Genomic DNA, 13598 nt, shown 5'->3' with positions numbered 1-13598 from the left:
GTGTCAAAGGCACTGGAGAAGTCGAAGAACATGATCCTCACGGTGCTCTGTGACTTCTCCAGGTGGGTGTAAGCTCTGTGAAGCAGGTAGATAATGTCCAGGCAGTCGCATACCAGAGGTCTGCTGCAGAACCAGTCTCACAAAGGTCACCATGACATGTGACGTTAAAGCTACAGGCCTTTGAGAGCGCTGGGATGTCCTTTTTTGGAAACAGGAACTAAGCAAGAAGTCTTCCAGATCTTCGGCACCTTATTCAACCTCAGGGAGAGATCAAAAAGATGCTGGAACACTCCTGCCAGGTGCTCTGCGCACAAAATGTAGGAAAGGTATATTATATACTAAATTTGACCAGGTATTCAGCACGTATTGCATTTAAAGTTGCACAATAAGACTGTTACAATAACTGGTCCTTAGCTTCTGGGCCTGAAAAGGGAAGCCAATGCAAAAGTGTGTTAAAGGTCCAATGTGTAGAATATAGTGGCTTCTAGTAGTGTAGTTGCTGATTACAACTCCCCCCCATAATCACCCAGGACCCCTTAAGCCCAGCAGAGGATGGATTTCCTAATGAGTTTCTTTATGTCAAAGCCCTGAAAGTCATGAAAGGTAAAAATGCAGTGAAACTTTTTAGTATGCTAGAGGAATATGATTGACTAATAAAGCTGTAGCCTCTTTGAATTCACTTCATAAGTGAATTTGCTTTTCCTTTATATTTTAATTTTGTTTCAGTCTTATGTCTATCTTGGTTCAGTTTGTTTTTGTATGTGAATAAAAAAATAAAATCTCCTTCTCTTTCAGGGGGTTCTAACGACTCCTCATACATGCCACTTTGCTGGTTCTTTGTTGCAATAGGTAAGTAAATAAGTACATATTAAATCTTCTTCAACCTCCTCCAGGGTTCTAACAGCTCCTCGTACACGATTCTGTTTCTCTGTGGCACTGAATAAATAAATACATAAATATTTAATCTCCTTTTGTTCCGGGGTTCTAACGACTCCTCATACATGCCATCTTCCTCCTGACTGTGGCATTAACCACCCCTCATACCACGTTACCGTGTAACATAAATTGCGCAACATGGGGGCAGGGCTGTCCTCCCCCTCCCCGCACGTTTCTCTGAGCAGACCGGAGCATTCATCCAGCGTTTGCTGAAGCTGCAGCATTCCCTTCGTAGCCCGGAGAGCAGCGATGTTTTCCTGCAGAGCGGCCTGGCAAAGGTGTGGGCCTTTGGCACGGACAGCAGCCTATAGGTTGCCCCGGGATGGTGAGTTCGATCAGCCACAACCGGAGCCCGAACGTATTCCCGTTCTCCACCACCTCTCTGCGCTAGAATGTGACGTTGCCTGTGTGGCCATGTGTGGCCATGTGTGCTCGCTGGAATAGTACACTCTGTCCTCATGTGAATGTCTCCGCATAGCTGCACCCCCGAGCCGCAGGAGCACTATGGCTGCCAATTGGGTGTGAAGGTCAAGTTCGCCTATTAGTTGAATTTGGGATGACCGGCTTTGGTGTGCACTTTAATGTATGGTGTTTAAATTGTGTCATTTATTTGAGCGTACATTCATTGCTGCTCCTCGTTGAGATATCGGTGTACCGTGAGCCCTGGTTGGACTGTGTGATAAGGACACTGAGCAACCACTCAGTGTACCCGCTGCCAGTGTTAGGCAGAGCGGGGGATGTGTAATCCTCCGTCTGTCAGCCTGTGTCCATACTTACTATATGTTAGTACATTTTAAAGCAGTGTATGGCGAACCGTTAATACTAATGAACCACATACACGTTTTATTGTCTGAAGCTCCGTTCATTGAATTGTCTGTTGGCTTTAAACGTTAATGTACAGCAGGTATACATTGTGTATGACCTTCAGCACACTGTGGGGAAAGTTAGTGTGGAAACATGGTTGCCGCTGTGCGTCACGTGGTGTGCGCGTGTGACTGTGGTCCAACGTAAAGAGTACAGAGGCACGAGCTAGCTACCCTACACCCCTGCGGTCGCTGAACGTATGGCCCCGTGCCACCGGTCTGATGACCTCACACAACCGTGAGCGACCCATGGAGACACTGACACTAGGAGACACTGACACTAGGAGGCCCAGTTCCGCCAGGGTGATGGGAAAAGGATTCTGCAAGTCATTCTAACGAGAAACCGTCTCAATAGTGACTTGGTATCTGAGAAACCTGCTCATTATTTGGAGATACTAAGTCAATATAGGTTCCTCAGTATAATGACTGATCATCGCTGATGAAAATGGGCTTACAAATTTGAAGGACAAGGGGCTTTTTCACCACCTACCTTTGTGTTAGCATTTGGGCTGTGAAACCTCCAACCTTGAGTCCAAGCGGCTATTCTGGTTCACGCTGTCAGCTGGCTGTTTGTCAGGTTAGCTCTGTTTCTGACAGGTTGAGTAAAGACCTTGACTTTTGCATTCAGATGTCATGTTTGGCCGAAAGTGTGTTTGCTGTATGTTTTGCCTCAAGAAGTGTGTGCAGCCATTACACATTTATGGCACATATCTATAACATTCTCCATTTTTAAAGATCCCCTCCAGACCTGTATCAAGATGTGTGTTTTTTTTTTTGACAAAGTATAATTCCCACATTAAAATCCTTAAAGACATCTACTCCTTCTTCTACCTCCATTTAAAAATTCCAGAGTCTATGAATATGGAAATGTTAATTTCTAAAGAAACACTGATTTTTGGCAATGGCAGCGAAAAGGATCTGCTCCCACTTTATTAAGAGTGGCTCATTGTAGTAAGGTTAAAAAAAAAAAAAAAGCAGGTGATTATATTCCCTCAAAGTCCACTCCATTCCCAACCTCCATTCAGAGATCGGACAAATATTGCTGGACACCAGACCCTGGCATTGCAGCCTCTCCTCCACTCCGGTGGTCCCACTTAACCGGAGAAGGCTATCATGCTCTAATCCTGTGACTTCTTGAACTGCTTCTCCTCCACTGGTCATGAAGTTTCACCACTTATCCCTCCAACTCATACCTAAGACTTGAGCCGATTAGCCGGTATAAATAACAGGGTCATGTCAGCCCTGGGCACCGGATTAGTTCCTGAGAATATGGAGGTGGTTAATACCCTCAACATGAGGGGCAACACGACAATACTCAACTTCTACAAGAACAACTGTTTAATTTGACAGTGTTTCTTTCACAGAGTTCACAATTGGAAGGCATTCATTTATCTATTTTAGAAAGGGAATTCATTTGGGTGCTGTAGGGGTATTGTACAGGTGGTGGTGATATGGATGTCTTCAGCCGATACCAACAACCACTTGCTTGTCATGGCCCAGACCAACAACAACAACCGATAACTGACAATTTTCACACTTGTTTCTAACCTGTAGTTCATGCACAACTGAGGGTAAAAGACTGTGAATAAGTTAGTTTCTGTTCGGTGGGCTTTGGCAAAGGCAAAATACGGCATGTAGTGTAAAAGCGCTTTAAGTGGTCAGAAGGTGCTCTACAAGTAGTCCTTTTTACCATTTACTATCTAGCGGTTGAGTTACAGATTGCAACTAACTGAATACCACTCGCGTCTGTATTTGATGACCTGGGAAAGAGAATAAGTGAAGTGTGTAGGAGAAACTACTGCGGCCGCCAAATGCGCAAAAAATGCTTAAGGGCTTATCTAGAGCCAATGTTTTGGTAACAGAAATATGGGGGTTCAACATGGTGGCGAACCACGGTGTCTGTAGAGGAAAAACCCACCTCCTTCTAAGGTAACAAATGATTCTGATGAGATTATACACTAATGGAAACTTACCATTTGAATATTATTATATATCCAAATATTATAATGACCACAATGTAGGAATAATTGTTTTTCATTACCTTACTGTGAGCTATTTCTATCTACTGATGCCGCAGGTCACCTTCCACAGTCTACCATGTTTCTACAGTAGCCGTGAAGGACAAACCAAACACTGGCTCTATATAGGGGTGTTTGCGGTTTTTACACATTTTGCAGCCAGCTTCTCTTTCACACTTGGAAGGGGAGGGTGAAGCGAGGGAATTGTGATCTGCAACTACACCCCTAGATGTCACTAAATCCTACACACTGGTCCTTTGTCAATGAAAGCAATGTTGGCTTTGTATTGTCAGCTCTATTTATTATTATTATTGTTATTGTTATAATAATAAATCTGTTAATTTATTATCTGCTTGTTGCTAGTATTAATAATGATTAAAACAGTACATTGAAAATAATATTGTGAATTGTATCGAATCGTGAGTTGGCGTGTTATGCTAAAATTATCGGAATTGCCAATATGCAAGAGCTGCCAATATCTTTGAATGAAATTTTAAAAGATGCAGCATTATAAATGAAGTACGGTAGTGCCTCAAGGTGGCCCTGCGCTCTCCAAACCTGTCCCTGTTTGTTTTGCCCTAAACTAGGCAGCCCATCCATTGTGAATCCTTTAGTTCACATCTTGCGTACCTTTTTTTTTGTGTGGATACACTGCGGTTTTGGACAGCCAAGTTCTCTACACCAAACGGCTGCATACTGTGTTCAGCTGCTCGTTTGATGGAAGAGTGATTCTCTGGTGTGTGCAGAGGGTTTAAGGGAATGCTGATGTAAGAGGCGTTGACTCCAGTCCAAGTTTGTTCATAGTAAACAAAGCTTGCTGGCCTGCATTTCCTTTAGTGTCGCTAAATGTTGTGCCAGCGAAGAAAATGCTGTGCCAAAGTAAAACAAAGCTTTTGCTGAGTCAAATGAAACAGGGTTTGATGTCTGCTCCGACTGCGACTAGTTGATCAGAGTTTTCCTCCCACCACTCTATTACCTGAACTGCAGTGTTTAACAGTGAGCATAACTCAACTGTCTTTTCTTTCCAAGGGTGTGGATCACCTTGCAGGCCTAAAACACGCACTGACAGGCATATTTTTGGCAATCTAAATCTATTTGGTGCTAAAGCCAATCAGAGCAGGAGGCATGAGGCCAATAAAGCGCCTTAGGGTGCTTCCAATCCCGAGTCGCTCGCCAGCTTATCGATGGCCCTGGGGCAGACCCTTGTGGCTTTGGATAAGATCCTGGCAGGACAGGCGGAAAGGGCCACACAAAGCCCATTAGAGCCTCACTCTCTGGTTGTGAAAGGATTGGAGCACACCTTCAAGGCGCTTTAATTGGCCTCAGTGCCCTCCTCGTGCTCTTGGGATTGGCTTTAGGCACCAATAGATTTAGATGCCAAGGAAATATGCTGTTCAGTGGTTTTTAGGCCTGGCAAAGGTGATCCACACCCTGGAAAGAAAAGACATGTTGAGTTAGGCTCACTGTTAAACACTGCAGTTCAGGTAATAGAGTGGTGGGAGGAAACTGCTGATGCAACTCAGGTCGCAAGGTCGGATGCAGACATGCAAACCCTGTTTCATGTTGACTCAGCAAAAAAGGGGGGGGGGCTTTTTGTTCTTGACTTTGGCTACAGCATTTTCCTATCCGCTGGCACAACACTTTTAGCGACACTAAAGGAAATGCATGGCCAGCAAGCTTTGTTTACTATGAATGCAAACTTTGGACTGGGGAGTCAACGCCTCTTACATCAGCATTCCCTTTAACACCCTTACTGCCACAGCACCAAGAAATCACGTCTCTCCATCAAACGAGCAAGCCCTGGAACACAGTATGCAGCCGGGGGTTTTTTTGTGGGGTTGTAGAGAGACTGTTGGCTGGGTCCCAAAAGCCGCAGTGGTATCCACACAGAAAAAGAAAAAAAAAGAAGGTTACGCAAGATGTGAAGCTAGCTGAGTTCAAAGATGGGAGCTGCCTAGTTTTAGGGCAAACAAAACCAGGGGACAATTTGGGAGCCAGCCACCTCTGAGGCGCACTAGTTACTTTCATTATAATGCTGCATCTTTAAAATTTCATCAAAATATTGCAGCTCTTGCATATGGCAATTCCGATAGATTTTCGCATACACGCAACTCTACGATTCGATACAGATCTCACAATATGTATTTCCAATGTACTTGTTCTAATCATTATTAATACTAGCACAGAGCAGATAATAAAATTAACGATTTATTATTATAACAATAACAATAAAATATAATATAATTAGGAGCTCGACAATACAAAGCCAACATTGCTTTCATTGACAACAGGATCCAGTGTGTAGGGATTTAGGTGACATCTTAGGGGTGTGAGGTTGCAGATCACAACTTCCCTCGCTTCACGCTCGCCCTTTCCAGGAGTGTGTGAAAGAGGAAGTGGGTGAAAATGGTGTAAAAACCGCCGAAACACCCTATATATAGGCCAGTGTTTGGGTTTGGTCCTCACGGCTACTTGGTAACATCGCGTAACTGTGGAAGTGACCTGCGGCATCAGTAGATGAAATAGCTCCAACAGTAATGCGTACATGAAGAAACAATTTCATTCCGTACATGTGGTTCATTTGATAATATATTGGATATAATGTAATATTCAAATGGTAGTTTTCCATTAGTGTATCAATCTCATTCAGAATTATTCCCTGTTAACCTTAGAGAGGTGGGTTTTTCCTCTACAAGACCGACGGTTCGCCCCCACCATGTGAACCCCCTATTTTTCTGGTTGACCAAAAAAATACATTGGCTTTCTAGATTAAAGCGCCTTAAAATGGCATTTGTTGCGCATTTGGCCGGCGGTCGTAAGTTTTCTGCCTACACACTTCACTAATTCTCTTTCCCAGGGGTCATCAAATACAAGGACGGCGATGGTATTCAGTTTAGTTGCAATCTTGTAAACTGTTCAAGCGCATAAGATAGGTACCAATGCGGTAGAAGAATTTAGCGGATCCCTGACTTGTAGACGGCCACCTTCTGAGGCCACTTGAAAGGCGGGCTTTTACATCTTACCATCCGGTATTTTTGCTTTTGGCAAAGGCCCCAGCCGAACAGAAACTAAAAACTTACTGTTTCCCACAGGGTTCTTTTACCCTTCAGTTTGGCTGATTGGAACTACGACGGGTTAGAAACAAAGTTGTAAATTTCAGTTATCGGTTGTTGGCATCTGGCCATGACAGAACGGCAGTGGTTGGGTTCCCCGTATCGGCTGAAGACATCCGCATATCCCCACCAGCCACCTGTGGACAAATACCCCTACAAGCACCAATGGAGAAGATCCTTTCTAAGTAGTGTAACTATGAATGCCCTTCCAGATTGTGGAACTTCTGTGAAAGGGAAAAAGACACTGTAAACTTAAGACAAGTTGCTTCTTGTAGAAGTTGAGTATGTGTGCGTGTTGGCGTCCTTTCATTTGAGGGGTATGTAACCACCTCACCGATGGATTGTGCTCAGGAGATAATCCGGGTGGCCCAGGCTGACATGGACGGCCTGGTTATTGCGTATACCGGTAATCGGCTTCAAGTCTTTAGTATTGGAGTTGAATAAAGTGGTTACAACTTCTATGACCATTGTGAGAAGCAGTTCAAGAGTATCCGAACAGGTGTAGAGCGGCCATGATAAGACACTATAAAATACAAAATACACAAAAATAAAATAAAAAAAAAAGGATAAAGAAAAAAGAGAAAAAAAAAACCCAAAACAACACAAAAAAAGAGAAAAAAAAAAAAAAAAAAAAAAAAAAAAAAAAAAAAAAAAAAAAAAAAAAAAAAAAAAAAAAGAAGAAAGAAGAAGAAAAAAAAAAAAGACATGCAAAATAGACAACAAGAAGGATAATAAAAAGAAAAAAAAAAAAACAAGAAAGAAAAGATAAACACAAGAAAAAAAAAAAAAAAAACAAAAAAAAAAAAAAAAAAATACGTAATAGTAAAATGATAACCAAAAAAAAAAATCCTAAAAGAAAAAAATAACAAGAAAAATGAAAGAAAAAATTAAAAAAAAAACCCCCCCCCCCCCACCCCGGCACCCACCCTCCCCCGTGGACCTCACCTTCCCCGCACCCCACCAACCCCAACCACAACCCACACACACCACCTCCCCCCGCGGCCCCCCCCCCAAACACACCCACCCCCTCCCCACTCCCCCACCCCCACCCCCATCCAACACCACATGGCTTTCTTGTCTTCTTTTTTATAACCATTCCCCCCCCACTAACCAATTCGAGTCACCTCCTCCCTTCGCCCCCGTCCCAAGGGGGCAGAGTCCTTCGGCATCGCCGCTTGCCAAAATAATCATCCACGCCCTCCTCCCCTCCTCCCTCCTCCTCCCGCAACCCCGGCTCCCCCTCAAACACTCTCACAGCCATTCTCAGCTTCCCGCGCGAATCCCTTCTGTAAATGGACGGGGTAGAAGAGTGAGAGTAGATAGCTCTTAAATTTTAAATGATGTTAAGCTGGGAATTAGTATTTGTCAAAAAGAAAAAACCACAATTTTCTTGGATACAGGTCTGAGGGAATTCTTTAAAAATGAGAAGATGTTATAGGAATATGTCGCCCTTATAAAATGTGTAATGCTGCACGAGCTTCTTGAGGCAAACACAGTGGAGAACCACCTTTCGGGCCAAACATGCCTCGCTTGAATGCAAAAGTCAAGGCTTTACTCAAGCCTGTCAGAAAACAAAGAGGTAACCTGACCAAAACAGGCAGTCGGCGTAAACCAGGGGAATACCGGCTTGGACTCCCAAGGGTTGGGAGGTTTTTTCAACCCCCAAATGCTAAACACAAAATTAGGGTGGTGGAAAAACCTGCCTTTCAAAATTTTGTGAAGCCCCATTTAATTCACCCCCCTGCGAGTGGATTCAGTCTTATACTGCAGGGACATATTGACTTTCAGTATTCTCCAAGATAATGAAGCGGCGGTTTCTCAGATACCCAACGTAACTTAATTCGATGGACGGTTTTCGTATAGAATGACTCTTGCAGAATTCCTTTCCCCCATCCAAACCCTGGCGGGAACTGGCTCCTAGTGTCCATGTCTCCTAGTGCTCCAGTGTCTCCACCTGGGGGTCGGCTCACGGTTGTGTGAGGGTTTCCCATCAGGACCGGTGCAGCCATACGTTTCATGCGAACCTTTCAGGGGTGTAAGTTACGCTAAGCTCGTGCCTGTATACTCTTGTACGTGTGGACCCCCACCAAGTCAACACGCGCGACCAACACTGACGCGACAGCGGGCATAAACATGTATTCCCACATCACTTAACCTTTTCCGCCCACAGTGGCTGAAGGTTCATACACCAATGTTACGCTGCCTGTGACATTAACGTTTAACACGCGCCCCGCCAATCAGATGAACGGAACGGCTTCAGGACCAGAATAACAAAACCAGTGATATTTGGGTCAATTAGTTATCCAAACGGGTTCGCATACACCGCTTTAAAAATGTCTAACATAATAGTTCAAGTCACGGACCAACCAAGGCTGGACCAGGACCGGAGGTTACAACATCCCGTTTCCTAACACTGGCAGGAAATGACATCTATTGTTTTGCTCAGTCCTTATTCACACAGTCCAACCAGGGCCTCGACTTACACGATATCTCAACAGAGCAGCAATAGAAATGTACAAGCTCAATAAATGAACACATTTAAACACCATACATTAAAAGTGCACACCAAAGCGCGGTCATCCCAAATTCAACTAAATAGGCGGAACTTGACACTTCAACACCCAATGTGTATTTGCTCCTGCGGCTCGGGGTGTGCAGCTATGCGGAGACATTCACATGAGTTGACAGGCGTGTGACTATTCCAGCGAGCACACATGGCCACACATGGCCCACACAGGAACGGTCACATTCTTAGCGCAGAGAGGTGGTGGAGAACGGCGAATACGTTCGGTCCGGTTGTGGCTGATCGGGAACTCACCAATCCCGGGGCAAACCCTATAGGCTGGCTGTCCGTGCAAAGGGCCCCCCATCAACCTTTGCCAGCCGGCTCTGCAGGAAAACATCTGCTGCTCTCCGGGTACGAACGGGAATGTGCTGCAGCTTCAGCAAACGCTTGTTTGTGTTTCCGGTCTGCTCAGAGAAACGTGCGGGGAGGGGGGAACAGCCCTGCCCCCATTTGGCGCAATTTATGGTTACACGGTAACGTTGGTCATGAGGCGGTGGTTAATGCCACAGTCAGGAGGAAGATGCATGTATGAGGAGTCGTTAGAACCCGGAAACCAAAGGAGATTAAATTATTTATGTATTATATTCTATCAGTGGCCAAAGAGAACAGAAAAATCGTGTACGAGGAGCTGTTAGGTAGAACCTGGAGGAGGTTTGAAGAAGATTTTAATAGTGTACTTATTTACTTAACTATGCCAAACAAAGAAACCAGCAAAGTGGCATGTATGAGGAGTCGTGTACGAAACCCCCTTGAAAAGAGAAGGAGAATTTTATTTTTTCTATTCACATACAAAGACAAACTGGAACCAAGATAGACATAAGACTGAAACAACATTAAAATATAAAGGAAAAAAAAGGGGGGCCCCCAGAAAACTTCTACTCTATTGAAGTGAATTCAAAAGAGGCTACAGCTTTACTTAGTCAATCATATTCCTCTAGCCATACTAAAAAGTTTTCAACCTGCACGTTTTTACCTTTCATTGACTTTCAGGCTTTCGACATAAAGAAACTCATTAGAAATCCATCCTTCTGACTGGGCTAAAGGGTCCTGGGGTGATTATGGGGGGGGGTTGTAATCCAGCAACTACACTACTCTAAGAAGCACCCTTATATTCTACACATTGGGGACCTTTAACACACTTTTTGCATTGGGCTTCCCTTTTCAGGACCCAGAAGCTAAGACCAGCTATTTAAACAGTCTGATGTCAACTTTCCCCTTAATCTACCACTCTTTGGTGTACAAAATGCAATACGTGCTGAATACGCTGGTCAAAATTTAGTGATATAATATACCTTTCCCTAACATTGATTGTGCGCAGAGCAGCTGCAGAGTGTTTCCAGCATCTTTCTGATCCTGTGATTGAATAGGTGCCGAGATTCTGGAACGATTCGCTCTTAGTTCGTTCCCAAAAAAGAACATCCAGCACTCGCTCAAATGTCTACACGCCTGTAGCTTTAACTCACATGTCAATGGTGACCTTTGGTTGAGACTGGTTTTGCAGCAGACCTCTGGTATGTGACTCGCCTGGACATTTATCTACCTGCTTCACAGAGCGGTTACACCCAACCGGAGAAGCCACAGAGCAGCCGCTGAGGCATCCATGTTTCTTGGACTGTGTCTCCAGTGCATGTTGGACACCGGTCCAGCCTCTCGCGGCTGGCGCAGAGAAGCGTCCTTGTGATGCAGTGGATCAGGGACCTTGTCGACCTTGTTTACGGATCTACCTCACTGAGATGACCACAGTATGTCAGACTGTACAGCTGGCTTGTCTGAACTTGGGTGACAAGCAGCACTGGCACACCCCCAGAGGAAGTTCACCGGTGGGTACACCTCAGATTTTCTGTTCCAAGCGTCCAGATGTGGGCCCGCCTCAGAAGTTCTACTAATGATCCTCCATGTCGGTGTATTCAAAATGATAGGAAGGAGGATGACAGAGACCTGATGTGAGAGTTCATTGGATGGTGCGACAGAAACCACTTACAGCTCAAACACAGGGAAAAAACCAAAAGAGCTGCGGGTGGTGGACTTCACCGCGCAATCTCCCTGAATCGCAACTGTGGAGGGCCCAGTTGCGATTTAGGGGAGAGAGGGTAGATATGGTGGACAGCCTACAAGTTCCTGGGGTGACACTCAACAACAATAACTTGGACTGGAGAGGATCACCAGCTGAGGCTCTCTACGAAAGACAGAGCAGGCTGTTCTTCTGGAGAAGGATCACGTCCACTTTCACAACGTGTGCACTCGCGTATATTGTTCACCCAGTTCTGTAGGTGGGCCAGTGTCCTCTTTTTTGCTTGTGGGGGTGCTGGGGAGGAGCATCAGGACTTGTGGTGTCTCTCTTACGGTGAGCTGGAGGCAGCTCATAGGAGCCACTTTTCAGCCACAGACTGGATCAGCCTCGAGTATCAAAAGCGCTTGTTACCGGCGCCATCAGACTCCAGCAACGCCAGCAGCACCGACAGTACCCTCACACCGCCGCTGACGCGTGACTAAGACCGGGTTTAACTCCAGCCTCACTTTTGCACAAAATATTTATCTTTAAGTGCACACATACAGTTTAGTTTTTTTAGTCAAAGCTAGTCAAAAATATTTTGCCCACCATTTTACGCTGCATATTGCATAAAGTGTATATATTTTTTTCACTTTATTAGTCCATCTATTTTCTATTATATTTTCTCACTTATGTTTGTGATTCTTATTGATACTTCTGTTCTCTTTGCACCTATATTCCCCTATGCTGGGTGTCGAATTTGAATTTCTCCTATGGGGGATTCAATAAAGGTACATCTTATCTTTCCTATATCCACTTTTTACAACTTGCACTTCAACTTGGCAACCAACTGCAATACCACTTTGCCTCTCCAAGGTGTAGGGATATGTTAGGAGAAACTTATGGGTGGCGGGAAAACTGCTCAAAACTCCAGCTCACTCTCTAAGATAACAAAAACACAGACGATTCTCATTTTCAAATGATTGATACACTAATGAGAAAAATCGTAATACATTGGACCCATAAATTACCCCTACGCATGTCTTCTTATAAATTACCTCCTGCTTCTCTCCTTATGGCACTGATCCACCTCCTGCTAACACTCATGTTGACTTCATGCATCCCCATGTACATAAGCACAGAAAGGGTCACTTTCAGACAACATGTGGACACAATATTCTGAGTTCGCAGGCCACACAATGTGTTTGCTGCTGTTTAGATTTTTCATATTTTTACTGATTGAACTGTTTCCTCATTGTTAGCTACGGTCTGTTATACTGTCTCTCTAGGTTTATCTTGAGTAAAACATTTCTAATCTAAACATTCACAGCAATCATTTCAAGAGGACAGTTTGGTGCTCCTCTCTATTAGAGAGATGTCCTTTAAACAGTAGTGTACACACATCGATAAATAATTTACCCAAGTTAGAAAATGATTTCGAATAATGTCCCTTGGCTGTCTTTGGAAAGTCCAAGCCTAAAAAATCACCAAAGTGGTTTGGTTTGTTGCTTGGTTCCGGCTTGTGGTTCGTGCTCCTGTGTTGTTCTTCGTGTGGTGGCTCGGGCGTTGTCGGGCTCCCCGTCCTCGCTGTGGGGTGGGGTGGGGGGGGTTTGCTGGGTTTGCCCTCCCGCTCCGTGCGGCGCGCTGTGGAAGATGGGTGGTAGCGACCTGTGAGCTGCATGCCATACTCATATTTTCCCTTTGCTTTTTATTTTTTTCATTCATGTTGAACTTTTGGGACAATTTCCTTTTTTCATACCTGAGATGCTCAGCGGCTTTTGTTTATATTTCATTTTGGTTTATACAATCAAACAAAGGTATTAAAAAAGAGCTGTGTGATTGTGAATCGCAAACTTAAGTTTATGGTAAAGGTACTGAAGTGATAATAATGCAGTATTCACTTTAGATGGTTACTACTTTTGAGACACTGTGTTGTGCAAGATCGTAGATGTTGCTGGGTAATATAACTCCTTTAAAATTGTCAATTGTTGCGTGTGTGTGTATTTTGGTGAGATATTGCCGGTCTAATTCAAAATTAGGCAGGGTAAAGAGCTCAGCAGTCTCCTCATTAAATCTAGAGTAAAAGAACCCTCCATTTTCCTATTTGATATT

General features: G+C 44.3%; 1 protein-coding gene across 2 annotated transcripts in view; it reads left to right on the top strand.

Moving 5' to 3' along the window:
• The first annotated feature begins 1094 nt into the window (after window positions 1–1094).
• si:ch211-235e9.8 (uncharacterized protein LOC100002196 homolog) overlaps window positions 1095–13598 on the top strand; it is a 26784-nt gene continuing 14280 nt past the window's right edge. Inside the window, exon 1 of one of the 2 annotated variants that reach the window (XM_035669598.1) lies at window positions 1095–1261. In XM_035669598.1, coding sequence (XP_035525491.1) covers window positions 1186–1261 — 76 coding nt within the window. In that variant the 5' untranslated portion in view covers window positions 1095–1185. The remainder of the gene's footprint in view (window positions 1262–13598) is intronic. The other variant, XM_035669599.1, reaches the window with a different exon arrangement.

Source organism: Morone saxatilis, unplaced genomic scaffold (genome assembly GCF_004916995.1).
Source record: "Morone saxatilis isolate NCDOM2014 unplaced genomic scaffold, NCSU_SB_2.0 Contig22, whole genome shotgun sequence".
NCBI classification, from domain to species: Eukaryota; Metazoa; Chordata; class Actinopteri; family Moronidae; genus Morone; species Morone saxatilis.
The sequence above is the reverse complement of the archived record's forward strand: the minus strand, read 5'-3'. Positions and strand labels throughout refer to the sequence as shown.